Below are 19153 nucleotides of genomic sequence, written 5' to 3'. Positions count from 1 at the left end.
CACATACATTCATACATCCATGGGTATGTAGGAGAAATACACACAATATGCTCAGTTTTCAATTAATTTACTGGTAAAACTTGTTGTAATATGATAGGCACATTAAACATCCGATAAACAAATTTCCACCCCAAAAAAAGACATGAAATGTTTGTTTCACAATTTTCTGACTAAAGAAAGTCTGAGATAGTAATAAGATAGTAAAAAAATTATAATAATAATATAGTTTTCATATAGCTGAAAAAGAAAGGATTGTTAATGTAATGGCAAACTTAGTTTGTATTCTATAGAAAACATCCTGCCTCTGTTAAAGCAAAGACAGAAGGCCAAACGCAAACACAGTACGATTAATGGGAACATGTTTACAGATTTCACTGTTAATGAAATCAGGCACAGGTTCATATAAATGCCTTATAAATAACACAATGTCAACACCAATAATAGTTTTAACGTCTTGATAAACCTTCACTGGCTTTCAAGAACAGACTTGAAAATAAACATTGCAGCAAACCTTACTGTAGTCTGTTAAAATCCCAGCTAAATGCATTTTTACAGCTTTCATTTGAAGATTTAAGACATTATTTAACATGGACTAAAAGATGTCATGCTGTACAGGACGCAGAAGGTGGCACACAGATTTGGCATGTGCTTTACACCAGCAGCACCAAGATTCAGAAGGCCCTTTAAGTAAGATCCATCACATCCCATGTTGGAAATCTGATTTTCTGTATCTAAACCAAGTCATTCTATTCATTATGTATTATATGTCAAAATATGCAATTAACATCTGACAGCAAAGAGGATAAAAGAAACTCTAGAGTCTAGAGTGAAGAACTACAGTATGAGAGACAAAATGGTAAACGTAAATGCTAAACAATCTCTTTGGCTACAACAAAAAATAAAAAAGGGTGAAAAGAAAGGCTAAAGGGAAAGAAAGAAATAGAAATAATCCCATACATTTCTGAAGATCTTCTGCGTTCACAGTATTCCTGAGCATTGACCCTTCGGATTAAGATTAAAGGGCATTTCATGTTCTCTCTTTTCAGGTCTGAGATTTTGGGTGGACAATTTTAATAATGATAATAATGACTATTACAAGTTTTTGGACTTTTGTCACATTTTCTGACAATTAAGCACATCTCCCTCTAATTCTCATTAGAGAAAAAAACTGAAGTATTTATGCATATATAGTATATTTAGGCTATATTACAGTAAAATGTACTGAATCACTACAATGGGTATCACCAATGAGAATAATGGGAATTAAAAATAAAACATTTGGATGCATTACAATGAGAATAAGGGAGGGATGTCTATGAACATTTTAAAACGTGAAAAAAGCTTCAAAACATAATTTCTGAATTCTTAAAATTTTGTGGTGAAACGTGGGCATGTTTTTATGAGATGCACCATTCTGCAATTTAGAATTTATGTTCATCAACGCCAATGTGTTTTTGTGTTCATAACAGCTCAGAAGCCAAAAAAGAAGAACTCAATGCCTGTTTACATTTTTCTTCCCAATGAACAGGGAAAACCCAAGTACTAAATGAGACAAACGAGCCTCTGTTTAAACATGTAAATGTCCAAAGGCCTCATTTTTCTATTACAGCAGGCCAACAGGAAAGATGACCATTTGTGCATGAATCCCTTTCAGCCAGCAGAGGGCGAACTCTGCACACACGCAGTCACGTGGCTTCTAGCTGCCTGGTCAACACACTGCTAATAAAAACAAAAAACAAAGGGGGAGGCAGTGCAGTCACATGACTTCACAGGACACACCCAGACAGCCCTGCTTCCTGTCTTCTCTGCTGTTGAGCTTTTTCATGCGATAATGTCGGATCTCACGGACGAGGGTGTAAAAAGCGTCCTCAACCCCCTGAAAAACAAAAATAGACCAAGGATATTTTATAGCATTGAAGAGTTATGCTTGGATTGATATTACAGTAAAAGCAATCACCTGACAATAAAGTGAATATAAGCAAGCTACATTAATACACAAACGGTTTCATGAAAAGCAGAGAACTGACGAAAAGTCTTTGCCCACCTGTCTGGTCTTGGCAGAAGTTTCTACAAACTCAATGCCGTAGCTTCTGGCAAGTTCCTGAGCTTGCTTGGTGTCCACCGTTCTGGCCAAATCGCACTTGTTCCCTACTAGGACCATGGGAACATCATCGGAGTCCTTTACGCGCTTGATCTGTTCTCTAAAAGCACATTACCATATTACAAACTTTGTGAAAAACATATTACAAATACGCCATATTTATAAGAGAAATTATGACATTACTGATATGTCTTGCACTTCATCCACTTGCTTAAAGGGGTCATGATATGAGAAATCAAATTTGCCAAATAGGATGTCTTTGTACTGTTAAAACATGTACATGTACGTTTCATAGCTTAAAAGAATCCTCCCCATTATTAACAAAGCATTTATTTCATTAAGCTCCAAAAACAGCTCGTTCGGATCTGTGGGAGCATGATGATGTCACAGGGCTGCAACATTTGCATAAACACCACCATCCTTCTCACCATAGGCCCCGCCCACTAGTGTTCAATCATTTAACGGCTGACACTTGATTACGCGATGTGACACTCGCATTAAGTGTGGGGTCAAAAGCAAATAGAAATAACAATCACTGTCGATATCTTGTCTAGACTGGCTATAGTATACAGATGCACGTTTCGCTTTCGGAAACACTCCACACTCTTGAGTCTGTCGTTAAAAGGACAGCTGAAATGAATGAAAGTTCACTTTGACACGTTTGGGTTAAATAGATTGTTCGCGTCTTTGTGCATATATCAGAAGGATCCCAGCATAAGGAACAAGTGTAGAGTTCATTTTCAATTGGATGCCAGATCGCGTCAGAGAATTGTTTAGAGCATTTTGTTTTGTAAACGAGGCACAGTGTCATGGGGAGTTCACAAAAAAAAAAAAACGATAGTTGAAAGATGAAGCGGTACTAGATTTCACTGCAGCTGTATCAATCTGGAAGTAAATGATTACATAATGCTTGCTTTGTCAGGAAATTACCATTTTATTTTTATTATGTTGTTAAAACACACATGCTATAGTGAGGGGGCATTGATATGGTTTCCTATGCAATGATGTTAGCCAATCATAACAGTGGCTGATTACTGACACACCCCTTAAAAACAGAGGGTCAGAATTAGCATTTTTTTTTACTTTATAAGTAAATCTCAAGGGGGAAAAATCCATGTCATGACCTCTTTAAAGTCCAGATGATTCATAAAATACAACTGAAACCCCTTTAATCAGCATACGGACCTGTACAAATGCACATCGGCGAAGGATTTGAGGTTGTTTATGGCAAAGACACAGAGGAAACCCTCTCCTGTCCTCATGTACTGGTCCCTCATTGCGCTGTACTCTTCCTGACCTGCAGTGTCCAGGATGTCCAGCAGACACGTCTCACCGTCAATCACCACCTGCTTCCTGTAAGAGTCCTGAAGACACGGACATGATCAGCACTGGAAATCTGCAGAGAGCCTGACAGTCTCATGATTACATGACTCAAACTAATCATTAGAGTAATGGACGTTTATACATATATCCTATTCTAATTAAATATTCAATAAAGGCCATGATGATGGTCATGTGTTAAATATCAAATATGAGAAGTCCACTAGTACATTCACTTCTAAAAATTCAGGGTCATGCACTAAATTGATCAAAAGAGACATTTATGTTACAACATATTTATATTTCAAACAAATGTCACAAATGTATTTTTTTTATTATTGTTACAGTCCACGAAAATATTAAGAAGCAGTTTTCAACATTTATATTAGGTGGCCTTAACTACTATGTACTTAACATAAAAAATAAGTACAATGTACTTACTGTGTTCATATTGTATTGTAAAACACTTTTGCTGCTATTGAGGTGGGATGGGGTAAGGTTAGGGAGAAGGTTGGAAGTATGGGTAAGTTTAAGGGTGGGTTAAGGTGTAAAGTATGGGTCAACAGTTTAATTATAAATGTAATTACAGAAATTAAATACAGATGTAATTACATGTAGTTTTTTTTAAATATAAGTACAATGTAAAAACATGTACACAATAAGTACATTGTACTAAATTATTAATTAAAATGTAAGTACATAGTAGTTAAGGCCACTTAATATAAAGTGGGTCCATAAGAAATGTTTCTTGAGCGCCAAATCATTATTTTAGAATGATTTCTGAAGGATCATGTGACACTGAAGACTGGAGTAATGAAGCTGAAAATTCAGCTCTGCACCACAGGAATAAATTACATTTTAAAATATATTAAAACAGAAAATAGTTATTTGAAATTGTGATAATATTTAACAATATTACTGTTTTTACTGTATTTTCATTAAATAAATGCCGCTTTGACAGTTCAAGTAATTATGTACCTCAATAGTAGGGTCATATTCATCCACAAAATGATTTTGAATGAGCTGGATGGTTAAAGCACTCTTCCCAACACCACCTGCTCCCACAACAACTAACTTATAGTCCGTCATCTTACAGTCCTGAGAGACCACCTGTGAGAGAGAGAGAGACAGAGAGAATGCACAAGCATATATTAATAACACTTTAGTACTCACAAACAGATTGACACACAAATAAATATCACAAAATGTGTTTGTTTGTATACTACTGTGTTACTGCTTTGGCAAAGTAAATTTTTTGCCTAAACCGAAAGAGTTTATCAGAGTAATAAAATACACTACCATTTAAAAGTTTGGGTTGGTTTTTCAAAGAAGCTTTACATTCACCAAAGATGCACATTTAATAAAAAATACAGTAACAGTACCATTGTGAAATATGATCATCATTTAAAAGAACTGGGGCTGGATTCGCAAAAATCTTCTTAAGAAATAAATTAAGAAATTTCATAAGATAAATTTCACGAAGTTCATAATAATGTTAGCGTAAGTGCAATTCTTGTAATATTCTTAAGTTCTCAAATATATTCTTAAGAACATTTTTTTTCATAAGAAGTGAATAACAGCCGTTACCTGAATGAATACATGACGCACTGCTAAACTCACACTATTGTCTGTCTATTGTAATTTTATATATATATATATATATATATATATATATATATATATATATATATATATATATATATATATATATATATATATATATATATATATGCTGAATTGCTAATATATTAATTTGCTGCTCAAAAACAAAAAAAAAACAATCAATGGTTATTAAAATATTCTTGTGGAAACCGTGACATCTTTGATGAACAGCATTTATTTTACACAGAACTATTATAATTGACACTGTCACTTTTGATCAATTTAAAGCTACAATAGGTAACTTTTGTAAAAATATATTTTTTACATATTTGTAAAACCTGTCATTATGTCCTGACAGTAGAATATTAGACAGATAATCTGTGAAAAAATCAAGCTCCTCTGGCTCCTCCCAGTGGTCCTATTGCCATTTGCAGAAAGTCATCAGCTCCCGGTAAGAAACAACCAATCAGAGCTGCGGTCTGTAACTTTTTTATGTGCTCAAAATTTACAAAATGTATATAATAAGCGAGTACACCATGAATCCATTTTCCAAACCGTGTTTTTAGCCTGTCCTGAATCACTAGGGTGCACCTATAATAAGTGTTTATATTCAGACTATTTAAGATTGCTTTGGGGGTACCGCGGCAGAGTAACCCAGTACCTCTGTGATTGTTCATTGACTAAACAGAGAGAAGTAGTTCTGGCTAAGATGTTCTTCCGCCAGACGCAAGCAGTTCTGTTTATTAACCGCTAGAGCGTCAAAAGTTAAAAGTTTAAATGATACTCTAAATAATAAACTAAAACTGCCAGTAGGTGATGGTAAATGTCTTAATGGTTAAGTCATAGAGTCATTTATTCATTCGTTTGATTCGTTCAAATGGCCGATTCATTCAGTAGTGAAGTAAATGGTTCTTTATGAGTGGTTCAATGAATCATTAGGCTTGTTCGACTTGAAGCGGGTCATCACCATCAGACCTATCGGTGTGTGACATCAAAGAACCGCAAGAGCTTAGAGAGCAGACGACTCCTTGTGCTTTTGAATCGATCTCGCGATACTTTGATGTCAAACACCGATCTGTCTGTGCAGCGCCACTTCAAAACCAACGTAACTATGGTCAATGGTTCAATGAGCCAAACGGTTCACCAAATTCAACATTGTGTCTAAAATAACACAATATTAACTTATTAATGACCTTTTGTATAACAGGAGTGTCACATTTGCACGTTTGATATTTCTTAACTATGTGATGTAAATATGAGACACAATCTCAAATGGGCATTTTTCCCCCTATCTTGAATTTTATGGATATTCTCTAGGCTCCATCATGCAGTTATTTGTTGCCCTGCCTCATATTAGTCATCAATGGACTGTATGAAATGGCAGATGATCCACGGACTGGGACGGGGCAAGTGCGTTAAATGCATTAATAATTTTAACGCCGTTATTTCTCTCCATAATTAATTAATCTAATTGACACGTTAAATTACCAGCCATTATATTATATATTATATATATATGCACTGCCCCCCAAACTTAATAAATTATACAGAATTATTTCAGTCGTCTTGTCTCTAAGATGCAAAGAAAAGTAACATGCTCCCATGCTCCACTTGATTTATTAATTGTATCCTTTATTTTTCCAGAAATGTCCCACTGAGAAAAGAAAATCTCTTCTTCGAGGGAATCCTGGAAAAGATGAGCATATAAAAGTTTCACAAAAACACACAAGGTTAAATGATTTACAGCCAAAACAAAAAAGTAATCATGAATCAACAAATGAATTAAAACAGCAACATGGTTCATTCACGACTCGACCACAGTACCCATGCATGCAAGCTTTATGCAGGCTTCAGCAGGTGTCAGGGTGACAGTTTACAGACAGTGAATTAACAGCATATTGCACAGTGAATTGATATAATGTTGTCTTATGTACCTTCTCATTTTTACGACTCATACTGGAGGCTTTTCAACTATTTCCCCACTGTAATGTGACCACCGACATCACAACAGTAATAACAGTTTCTTTAAGAAAGCATCCCCCTCTGCAAACATTACCCCACAATCTATTTATAGAATGGCTAAATGTCAAAGTCATTCTCAGAGTACAGCCAGGAAAAAACATAAACCTGAGAGAGAAGCAGAGGTCACTGACCCCCGGAGCTGTTTACTTGACATTTTACATGCTCAACCTAAACCTGAGACACCGATTTAAGCTCAAAACATTTTTTTTTACTGTTATCAATTTAAGATATAACACATGTATGTTTAATCAAAATTGTAAGCTATGCATCTGAGCATATTGATCTAAAGAAAAGAAAAATTTAATTACATGTTCTTCCTCTTCAACAACTTTCCCTTTTCCACTGACGTCACTGTGTGGCCAATTGGATAATGTTAACCAACAGCCAACCAGCAAACTCACATTCAGCCCGGATATAAAGGAAAACACACATTACAGAAGTAAAATGGGTTGTGAACTATGGAAGCTGGTTTCTGCAATGGGACAAAAAAAAAAAAAAAACCTTAAAAATGTAATTGTTACAAAAGGTAACTGTAAACAAAAAAAACAAAAAAAACAAAAAAAAACAAAAAAAAAAATATATATATATATATATATATATATATTAGGGCCGGGACTCGATTAAAAAAATTAATCTAATTAATTAGAGGCTTTGTAATTAATTAATCGAAATTAATCGCATTTTAATCGCATATAAATATTTGACCTGAGAACAGTGAGAAGTAATTTTTTTTCACATGGATTTATAGTATACCATTGAATAATGACTGAATACATAAGCTTAAGCAACAAAATATTGTTTATTTTTGTTCAACCAAGTCTAGCAGACCAGTGCAATTTTTGCCATGAAGTGTAGCAATAGCATATTTAGAAACAATTTAGAAATAGTACATTTCAGAAATTCAGGAAGCTTATAGGTGCTGGAACCTTCTGTAAAGTGTTTTTTTTTTTAAGTAAAACACAATACTGTCAATTACATTCAGAACATTGGAAACACTGACTATTAGAAAACATCTCTCTGTTGCTTCAGAGGCCATAACATACTAAGTCCAACTCTCAATAACCTTGGCCAAAACAATAGAGAGTTCAACATAAACTGTTGCACCAACAAAATAATACATAGTTCAACATAAAGTGTAAAGTCCACGCTAGCTGCTATATGTTTTGCGTTGAGGTGATACTTGAGGCTCAATGTGCTGCTGCGGTGATATGCGAACGCTAGTTGGTGCTCCAGTATAATCGGTCCGCCGAAACTCATCCAGTGAGAAACGTTCCGCGGTGCAAAAATAAGTTATTAAAAATGCGGGATTTCTTTTTTTCTGTAATTAATTAATCTTAGTTAACGCGTTATGATTTGTGTAATTAATTAATCTCAATTAACGCGTTAAAGTCCTGGCCCTAATATATATATATATATATATATATATATATATATATATATATATATATATATATATATATATTTAAATGTAAAATCGGCAACACCAGTGGAGCAGTGGTTATTTAAGATTGAATAAAGTATGAATTTGAAATTCACAGACAACTTTATAATTCATTTTTTTTTTAGCAAAAACTGTGTACGAATCCTTTGGCTCAGTTAAAAACATCTGTACACAATATTTGAAAATTATTCGTTGCTTCAGTGGTGAAAATGAATTTGAGTTCATTTTCTATACTACCGTATATACGCTGCCTAAAATTCATAAACCTTAAAGGGATATCCCTTCTGGGAGACCCATAGTGGCAGCTATCGGGTCACTTACAGAAAACGTATTCATAATTTGACATTACCTGATTGTCCTGTTTTTTTAGTCACCATGGATGTTGAATCACTTTACACCAATGTTCCATTTCAGGGAGGGCTAGAGGGAATTACATTTTTAATCAATGTTCTTGTCAGGTTCCTAGTACTGCATGTCTGAGTGATTTGGCAAAACGGGTACTTTCATATAATTCTTTTTTGTTTGGGTCAGATTACTATTTGGAGATCTCAGGTGTCAGCATGGGCTCTGAGATGGCCCCAAGTTTCGCAACATTTTATGGTTTGTTTGAACATCAGTTTGTGTTAAATCCTGTGACCAATGATTTCTTTAGACACACTGTTTCTATGGAAACTATACATTGATGATGTTTTTTTAGCATGGAGTGGCACTGAATCTGAGCTACATGTATTAGAGTTTCACAACTTGATTAACAACAATTGTAGTGCGTTGAAATTCACGATGGAATTTCATAAAGAGAAAATCGCACTGCATCAGGCATAGAAACCACTTTGTATCGCAAACCAACTGATCGTAACACTATATTACACGGACAGTCTTATCATCCAGTGTCGTTAAAGCATTTGTTATCAATTTCTCAATTTAGTTGTGTTCGCCGAATCTGTAGTAGTAAGGCAGATTTTCAACAGCAATCACAAATTTCATCAGATAGAATCAGAAAATGTTAATATCGAGAAGAGTGGATGCAGTCTGCAGTTAGTCGTTTTAAGGATGTGTCACAACAAGAGAGTCTCGTTAAGAAAACAAAAAAAATTTGACCGTCATGCTAATTGTTATATCCAATATTTGCCCATTTCGAGGGACATTGAAATCGTTTTAATTAAACATTAGCACATTATAGAGAGTGATCCCAACCTCAAGAAATGTTTTTAAAAACCACCTCGTCTAGTGTATAAAAAAACCACCTAATCTCCTAAATATTTTGGTTTTTCATTTCTTGAACAAAACCCCATATGGGAATTACAGATGTGGTAACTGTAAACAGTGCAATTTCACATAAGACATCGACTTTCACACATCCTGGCACTGGAAAAATTTGTAATATTTGAGGCACTATTTCGTGTAAGATGTCCATTGTCATTTACCTGTTGCATTGCCCCCATGGTTTATGCTATATAGTTAAAACTAGCAGACCGCTGAAAACTCGTATCTCTGAACATCGATGTGCAATTAGACTTCGCAATCCAAAAAGTCCGGAAGCACAGCACTTTGCAGATTCAAGACACTCAGTTTCCACTAGAGGTCGACCGATTTATCGGTTTTACAGATTAATCGGCACCGATAGTTGATTGCTGGAACAAATGGTTATTGGCAAAAATCGATGCCGATAGTTTTGCGCTTTTTTTCCTTTGCTGGAGCGGCTGATAGTTTCCCGGGTTGCGTCCATTGCTGGAGCAGTTGAGAAGGCTCGGTTTTCAAATCAGCTCTAACAAAAATATTTCGGAGATTAGGTGTTTTTTTTATACACTAGACAAGGTTTGTCAAAACATTTCTTGAGGTTGGGATCACTCTCTATAATGTGCCAATGTTTCATTAAAATGATTTCAATGTCCCTAGAAATGGGCAAGCAGCAAACAATCAAAAACTAGATAAACAGTCCAACGCAAAACACTAAGGCAAGGCGAGGAAGCAACGTAAAGCACTGGAACAATGGCTGGCTAGGAATGAACATACAAACAGTACTCAGCAATGTGAGTGAGAATGTGTGCAATCTTTATAGTCCTCCTGATAAGAAACAGGTAGAGTCCGATAATGAGTTCCTAGGCAGGGGTTATGGGGAATGGAGTCCAGAATGAGTTGCAAAGGTATGGGGTGGAGTGCCCTCTAAAGCAGCTAATGGGTACACAAATTATTGTTTCACACCTTGATTTGATAACAATAAAAATGTAAATAAAGAATTTTTGAAGGGAAAAAATCATTAGGCTTCTTTAAGAAAAAATAAATAAAGTTGTTTTATGTGTTCAAATAATTAGACATTGTTAAAACAGAATTTGGTAACAATAAAAAAATTCATATTCATATTCATATTTCATAGGGCCCTAACTATGTAATTTTTGTTAAACTTTTATATAACTTATTTGAAAATGATAATTAGACTTTATGATTAATACACTTTCATTTAACTATTAAAAAGGAGTGGAGTAAAATTAAAATGGAAAATAACAGAATTTGGAAATAAAATGGAATTTAAGAAAAAATTAAACAGATTTCATGGAGCCTATTAAAGAGTGATAATTTCAACATTTACTATTACTACTACTTTTTTTTGTAAAAAAAGCACTATTTTATTTTTTTAGAATCCATTTTAAAAACTATTTATTAATTAATCGGTATCGGCCAGTGTGGTCCAACCTAGCTATCGGTGATGGCAAAATCCAATATTTAGGGTAAGTAACCGCGTTGCAGAGGTGATATTAATAAATTACTTTTACAGCGGGAGGTCTTCTGGATCTATACACTGGACACGTTGTCGCCTAGAGGATTAAATGAGGATTCTGACATCTGTCCATTTCTTTAAAACACAGGATATTGAATTATATAATGTTTTGTGGTTATCATTTATGTACGTAGGTAGGTATTTATTGATGTTGATTGATATATTAAGATTTGTATTTTGCATAGCTCTTTATATTTGGTTTCATGTATATATATATATTATTTTTTCTTAGTCTTTCTCCTTGTCTAATAAGTCTAACTTGTTGTTATGTTAATATTGCACAGTCATGTGACCTTTAATTACTTGGAGGTAGTCCTATAAAGATTGGAAAATCAGTGTTCTTAATTTGTCTGATGAAAAGCCTGCATGCTCGAAACGTCACATACGCTATGCGATAGTTTTTAAACAATACATTTTTGATACGTTTGGAGCTTTTGTGTTGCCGACTTCACATTTAATTATTTTTCTGCTTGTTTTTTGGTCGTGCACACAGTTTAGATTGATGTGCGTGCTTTTGCCTGCTTTTTTTTATTTTTTATAAATAATACAAATAATTAAAATATAATTATGAGATGTTAACTTGCTTATTAACCTAACTGTTACATTTTTAAAAAAATCTGAATTTTTAGATAAGTTGCAAATATAGTTTTTTTTAAATTTCGTGGCAAAAAAAAAAAATTATGAGATATAAAGTTTATATAAATTATAAAAGGACTGAATTGTGAATACAAACTCAGAATTGTGAGGAAAAAAAGCCAGAACTGTGATATAAAAATATGTGTTTTATCCTATGGTGGAAAAAGGCTTCCATAAATAATGAACAGAAAATCACATTGAAAACTTACAAGTTACAAGATGAGAACAAATATCAATCTTTCGGAAAGGAATAATTTCCCTTATTCTGTTACTGCTTACATTGTTTCGTAATCTACAGAAATTAACACAATTTAACCAACCATAGGGTTAGTAAGAAAATCTAACTTTATACACAATTGTGGTTGTACTCCAAGTAAATATTTACTTTACACTGGTTTGAACGTCTCATACCATCCCATTACCTTGCTTGTGGCTTTTATACTTTTACTGATTATCATGTATTGATATCATGTTTGTGATCAAATCAGGTCAAAACCCCTAAAGAAAACCCGATCAACAGTAAACGCCTGGCACAGAAACCTTAAAAGATGTTATTAATCAGACAAAATATCAGGAGAAATCTATTTAGACAGCTCACTATGGTTTGACGCAAAGCCTTTATAAGGAAATCAGCGGTTTAAAAATGCACTCCGTGTCAGTTCAGATGAAAATGAATGTAAACAGCCGAGGACAGAATGAGTGTGTAAGGCGTGGAGAAGGAAACTCACCGCTTACACTGCAGTTCTGCGACCTCTGGCTGATCTGATCAACAGGGCTCTGCGAATTACTGCTCTCTCGCCCAAAATAATGCCATGAGGAGCACTTTAAACGCCACTTCACACTCGACTGGAAGCCACGAAACCCGTACGAACAAGAGCAGTCAGGAAACTACAGATTCAGCTTGTAAAGACAGCAGTTAAATAAGTCTGACCAAAGTTTTGAATATGAGTTGACCAAGCAGCTTCCCCCAGAACTTCACGATTCACGGCAACTTCCGGCTTCAGATTTCCACAAATCATGTCAAAATAAAAGTCCTTCCGTTGTTGCTGCCTGAAATACGGCTGATGTATTTCTGATGATGTAAAAACAAAACTTAGATAACAAAAGTGCAACAGTAGCGTTCCTGTTCGTATAGGAATAAAAAAAAAGTTGGACTTCTGTTTAACATTACTTGATACTTGCATCATACTTGGAAAGATAATTTGTGCAAAGTGCAGAGAAACATATAAAAATTTTAATTAGTATGCACAAACTACAGCAAAATGAAGACTTTATAGCAGTGACTAAAAAATAAATAAATACCAATTCTGTCATGTCCTTGCAAGTAGTAAGTCTGGTTAATTCTCACCACAGGTCAAGTAAAACATAACTGTAATAGTGTGCAAATGACAATTTCTGTTACAATTATGTTCAATAAGTCACAAAAGACGTAAAACCAAAACAACATTTTTAAAACAATCTATGTACAACATTCATGTATAAAGCATTTGCACAATATATTCATGTATATTTTATACAAATTGTTAATGAGAATAAGCTATGATATACACAATTAGCATTATTCATATAAAACTGAATTCAAATAAGACTATTTTATATACAGTGTATTTACAAATCTAATAACTTAAATGAAATCACACAATGCAGATTAAGAAAGTTAATTATACAACTAGAATATACAACTAGTATTATGGATTGGACTCTTGTTTTTGTTTTTTTGTCTTATTGTGCCTCATTGTAAGATGCGTCAGCAGCCAAAATGTGATGCAACACAGAAAATAATACCATGAAAAGTGCTTCTTTTCAAGTCCAATTATTCTAGGAATTTTGGCAGTAAACTGCTTCCATACCAAATGTCCATGTCATCTGTTGGACTGGTTCACTTCTGTGACAGCAGGAAAATATTGAATATACGTGACAAATACTGAGTGCAGCTGTTACAGTAGCTGTACTTCACAATAACGAATCTCCCTTTTTCTTAAATGCAGTCATTGTCGTGGCCATTATTAAGCAGAGCAGATCGTCAGGACTGGAAGAGCTCCAGGGGAGGAGCTGGTAAATAAGACAGGAAACAGATGATTCGGTTTGGGAGACCCAGTTGAGCCAACACCCCCAGCCCCTGTTTCCCGAGGGCATTTCTGAAAGCAATTCTGCACAACTGTTGAAGACTGAGAGGAGTGGCTGGAAGATGTCAAACAAGAAAATTATTTTGCCGCTTTAGCCAAAATAGTAAAAAACAAAACATTTCATTCTTGCAATTCACAGACTTTAAAGGAGTCATGTTATTCATATTTTACTTTTCCACTTGTTCTATAACCCTTAAAATAAAACATACCGCGCTATAAATGTTCTGGTTGGACTTTAGCGGATGTTTCTAATGTTAGACTATGTTTAACACTCACAATTAAGCTTTTTATCTCAGATATACAAGAAAATCTGGTATCTCATTATATGACCCCTCTACAAAACAATAACTATTCTATCATTATACCAGATCCAAAACTTATAAAGGAAGCACTTCTACTCACATTCATAAAACTCTAGGCAGAGTGCGGGCGCTGAGCCGTCTCTGGTGTACTGAATGGGCTTTTTTCCAAGGTTGTCTCGGGCGAAAACATTTCCCCCAGATTCTACCAAAAGCTCAATTAGTTCCAGATTTTTCACTTTGGCAGCGTGATGCAGTGCGGTCTCGTGAAGTTTAGCAGCATTTACATTTGCACCTAAAAACAGGATCAAATACATACAAGAACACACAGACATCGTTAGAAGCATAATTTACTATGTGGTACAATGGAAGAGATTTGATTTATGTTCATTTTAAGTTAGTGAGCTTACTATTTTTTTCACATTAGTTAACTACTTTAGTAGCATGAACTCACAATGAACAATACTGCAGCATTTATTTATCTTTATTATTTAATAATCGTATTTCAAGATTTTTAGAATCTAGTGTTTCTGTAAGCATTGATTCTGTACTGTGAACTAAAATGAACAATTTTATTAAAGACTAATAAATGCTGTAAAAACTATATTGCTCACTGTTAATCAAGTTAACTAATGCATTAACTGAATTTAAATAAAAAGAAAACAAAAAGTAAGGTAAATGTAGAAGCTGACCTGCGTTGAGCAGAACTTTGACGCAGTCGAGATGTTGTCTTGCACACGCCACATGCAGAGGAGTGCCGAAGTGACAGTCATGGGCTTCCATCAACGCACCTTCATCAATCATGAGCTGAACACATTTAGAGTTACCTGGCAGTCGAAAAAATATTGCTATATATGTGGTTATTTGTGATTAATCTGAAAATGTAATCAGTGTATGATTCATATAATAATAATTCATATTTTTTATATTATATAATTAAATATTAATAGAATAATATAATGCTAATACTACTACTATTAATAAAAATAATCAGTTCTGGCACTAAAAAATATCAATAAACAACTCTAGGTTACATGTTAGATATAACATTATATGTTATTATAAATTACTACATTATTATTAATTAATCAATACATTATTATTTATTTTTATTATTTTACATTTTTTATTATAATTTCTTTTAACCAGTTGACAGCTGTGATAAACATACAGACATTACCCTAGGTTAAATTGTATATGTAATAGTATAGTATATTATATAATAATTATACATTAATCATATTTATTTTAACCAGTTGACACCCATAATAAAAACCCTATATATATATATATATATACAGATTTTACTAATTTTAGATCTAATATTATATTATTAATATAATAATAAAATAAATATAAAATAAAAATAACAAAATAATTATAACAAAATGTATTATTATTATTTATTTTAATCAGCTGACAGCCCTAACAGATATACATAAATGACTCTAGATAAAATTGTAGATATAATAATAATATTTCATAATTAACCTGGGTTATATCGTATAATATTATATATTAAAGGTCCTATGACATGAAAATTTCACTTTCTGAGTTTTTTTTTTACATTAATATGAGTTCCCCTAGCCTGTATATGGTCCCCAAGTTTCTAGAAATTTGAATCGGTGTAAATCGAGATTTTTCTATCTTTCTCTGCCTTTGAGAAAATGGAAGCTCAAACGGGCTGATCTTGAATCTCCTCGTTGTGACGTTGCAACGAGAATTGTTACCTCCCATTTCTCTGCTTTGCCCGCCCAAATATTTACATATAATTCAGCACAGGCGTTACAAACAGACTTTTATGATATGGATTCGACAGCACCGGCACAAACAGTGAGTAACAGTGTTCATTAATGCCTGAGCTGTGATCAGTGATTTCTGATGTGTAGCTAATCATTCAAGTTCACACAGACTTTCTTTCTAAATCGTTTAATACTGTTTATACATCAGTGAATCAAGCCAGTGACTAAACGATCAACTTCGCGTTGTTTCTCTTAGTAGCATGAAACAAATCTGTTATTTAAATTGTGATTTAACTACAGAGAGCGATCAAAGAAAGCTCACTTTTTTTCTGGAGCTGTCACACATCGCGAGTATATCTACACACTTGCCCAAACTGCCGTTACAATGAATGACGCTGTTATGCTGCACAACGGAGCTCTTACTGTATTCATGTGTTTGCTGTTAGCTGTGGTGAAAGCATTTTTTGAGATAAAGTGTTGCAATAATGATGAGATCACTGCATCCACGCGATAAACAGACTTTGTCTACTCAATGCTCATCACTGCAGCCTTTCATCAAGTGATGGGGAAAAGATAGAATTTTTTTTTTAATATAATCCACACTTCCACGATTCATTAATCTCGCCAGCTGTAATAGTAAATAAATATATATATATATATATATATATATATATATATATATATATATAGATAGATATATATATATATATATATAACCTTATATTTGAGAGGGGTTCCACATGAACGCATTTCGAATGCAACGATGTCAGCCAATCACAACAGTTGTGGTTTACTCGGAGTCTCACAGCAGACACGCCCCTTCAACCAGAGCATTCAAGCCAGAGGGCTAATATCAGGATCTAAAAATGCTTTTTATTTCTAAATTTTAAATGTAAAAATCATACTAACATACTAATATAAGTACACCTAAGAGAACATTAAAAAGCATTTAAAGATAAGGAAATGATCCATGTCATGGGACCTTTAATGATAATAACATCAACAACAAATTACAATTATTATTTATTGTTGATAGCCCTAATAAACACACATCAATTTTATATATATTTATATTATATATTAATAAAATACTAATAATTTCTTTAATCACCTGACAGCCTTAATAAACAAACGTAACTGTGTTACATCAAGCTTCAGGTCACTTACCGCCCATGCAGGCCTCGTGCAGGGGAGAGAAGGTGAAGAGGGGAGGATTTACCATGGCTCCATGTTCTAACAACAACTTCACACACTCCAGACTCCCAGCAGCACAGGCGTCACACAACGGAGTGCTGCCGTCAATGTTACGAGCATCAACCTGTTAACAGTGACACTTATATAAACAACCGATGCGCTGACAGATTCATGAGGCCTGGAGTATGGAGAACATTCTTACATGAGCTCCAGCATCCAGGAGCAGCTTCACACACTGTGTCTGGCCCCGAATACAGGCCTCATGCAGGGGTGTAATCGAGTCCACAGCCACAATGTTGACCGATGCTCCGTTCTCAATCAGTTTTTGGAGTTGCACAGCTCTGCCCTGAGCTGCGGCCTCATGCACCGCTGAACGATCGGTCCAGAACCCCAGACCATGAGCTGCAGGTAGAATGAAGAAGCAGAACGTCAACACGTTCTAGGTGTTTATGGTACATATAAATGATTTTCAAATAATGCATCAGTACCGTAAAGTGAAATTTTGACACCAAACGTTATATGAAGATGAGACGTCCCATTTTGGTGTTTGCATCAACTTAAATATAAGTGATTTTATATTCATATGTATATGCATTTTAAATGCAAGTGGTGTCTACTTTAATGTAAAAATTAAACAACATACTTATTCTGATCTGTGCTTATTGAAATATATAAAAGAAAAAAAATATCATACAAAATTGTATAATATTCCAAATAATATAAAAATCAGAATAATTCTTTTTTTTAGAGCTGGACTGTGATCCTTAGAGCCTTTTACTGGCAACTAATGACTAATTAAGTCATTATCAAATAATGCACCTCAATTTAAATTGGAATAATAGGAAAATACATTGATATATACTTTTAAGTGTTTATGTCACACAACAAAGAAATTTCAACAATTGTGCAAATAATAAATTGACGATCAGGAGTGTTTGAAATGGCTAGTCCTTAACTCAGTGTTTTTATAAGGAATGTAACAGTGTCATGGTGTATAAATGATTGATTTATTTAATTGCACAGTAAAGGAAGATTTCCGCAGGACAGAGAGACTGACTCATCCATCTGTTGACTCAGGTCACACTGATCCAGGGCTTTAGGAACCTAATTGTCATTGGTGACTGATTCAAGGCCAAACGGCATGTGATCACACTACAGTTCTGCCAGCAATATTTGTCATCGAGTCTGGATCTAGTCAACTATGTGAAAGCGTGTCATACATTCACAGTGAACTCTGTCCTGTAGAGTCAAATGATTACCAGACATCTGGTTTCGTGCAGTCTAACAAGTCTCATTTAACAGGTCATACATCTAGCATCTGCAGGTCAACTTACCAATGTCACCAAAAAGCGAAGGCCTCGTGCGCGTTATTTCAAATTCCATCATTTACTCCTTTTTATACGAGAATAAACTTAGAATATGTGTGTCGCATATCTAAACGGCATGAGGGTCAGCCATAGTTTACAAACACTCGACCTGATTTCAGTTCTGTGGCGAATTATGCTGTAGTTGTACAGAACACATAAAGTAGTCGTCATGCAGGGGGCGCATTGTGGCTCAAAGAGACGAATTCTCATTAAGCAAGATTAAAATCTGAGGGTGTTTCGTCTTACTGTATATATTTGTATATTAAAACCCTGATAGTTTAAAATGGTTAATTTGGAAGACTGGTATCTTGCATATATGTAAAGCCGCACCAGCAATTTGTTTAAAACATAGACATCGTGTCTATGGTTTAAAAAAGCAACTGTACGACTCTGACGAATAAGCGACAAGCGTCTGTGATTGGTGCATTCACATCAGCGCTGAGAAAAGTAATTCGTATCACGTGACATTGCGCGTCTACTTCGGACATAATCTGAAGGATAATTTATACGTGAATGATGTCATTCTT

The 19153-nt window shown here is 34.4% G+C and overlaps 2 protein-coding genes across 2 annotated transcripts; both read right to left on the bottom strand.

Moving 5' to 3' along the window:
- Positions 1–51: 51 nt before the first annotated feature.
- Positions 52–12882, bottom strand: LOC113083541 (GTPase NRas-like). The gene is made up of 5 exons (XM_026254590.1): positions 12627–12882; positions 4400–4531; positions 3287–3465; positions 2045–2201; positions 52–1876 (listed from the first exon to the last, which is right to left on the bottom strand). Exons 2-5 carry the CDS (start codon positions 4508–4510, stop codon positions 1757–1759), a joined length of 567 nt encoding a protein of 188 aa, XP_026110375.1. The 5' UTR covers positions 4511–4531; positions 12627–12882; the 3' UTR covers positions 52–1756.
- A 158-nt stretch (positions 12883–13040) lies between these two features.
- LOC113083540 (ankyrin repeat and SOCS box protein 13-like) lies at positions 13041–18945 on the bottom strand. Its single transcript, XM_026254589.1, has 6 exons — positions 18594–18945; positions 17462–17661; positions 17233–17383; positions 15016–15150; positions 14427–14618; positions 13041–14079 (listed from the first exon to the last, which is right to left on the bottom strand). Exons 1-6 carry the CDS (start codon positions 18643–18645, stop codon positions 13922–13924), a joined length of 888 nt encoding a protein of 295 aa, XP_026110374.1. The 5' UTR covers positions 18646–18945; the 3' UTR covers positions 13041–13921.
- Between the last annotated feature and the right edge of the window lie 208 nt (positions 18946–19153).

This window comes from Carassius auratus, unplaced genomic scaffold (assembly GCF_003368295.1).
Source record: "Carassius auratus strain Wakin unplaced genomic scaffold, ASM336829v1 scaf_tig00038662, whole genome shotgun sequence".
NCBI lineage: Eukaryota > Metazoa > Chordata > Actinopteri > Cypriniformes > Cyprinidae > Carassius > Carassius auratus.
This window is presented reverse-complemented; position numbering and strand designations above follow the sequence as displayed.

Coding starts and splice junctions, on each gene's coding strand:
- LOC113083541 (XM_026254590.1), bottom strand. CDS start 4,510: ATGACGGACTATAAGTTAGTTGTTGTGGGAGCAGGTGGTGTTGGGAAG. Junction 3,466..4,399: donor AATATGACCCTACTATTGAG/GTACATAATTAC, acceptor CCGTGTCTTCAG/GACTCTTACAGGAAGCAGGT. Junction 2,202..3,286: donor GCCGATGTGCATTTGTACAG/GTCCGTATGCTG, acceptor ATGTGCTTTTAG/AGAACAGATCAAGCGCGTAA.
- LOC113083540 (XM_026254589.1), bottom strand. CDS start 18,645: ATGATGGAATTTGAAATAACGCGCACGAGGCCTTCGCTTTTTGGTGAC. Junction 15,151..17,232: donor GCACGAGGCCTGCATGGGCG/GTAAGTGACCTG, acceptor TTCGACTGCCAG/GTAACTCTAAATGTGTTCAG. Junction 14,080..14,426: donor CTGCCTAGAGTTTTATGAAT/GTGAGTAGAAGT, acceptor GACATCTTCCAG/CCACTCCTCTCAGTCTTCAA.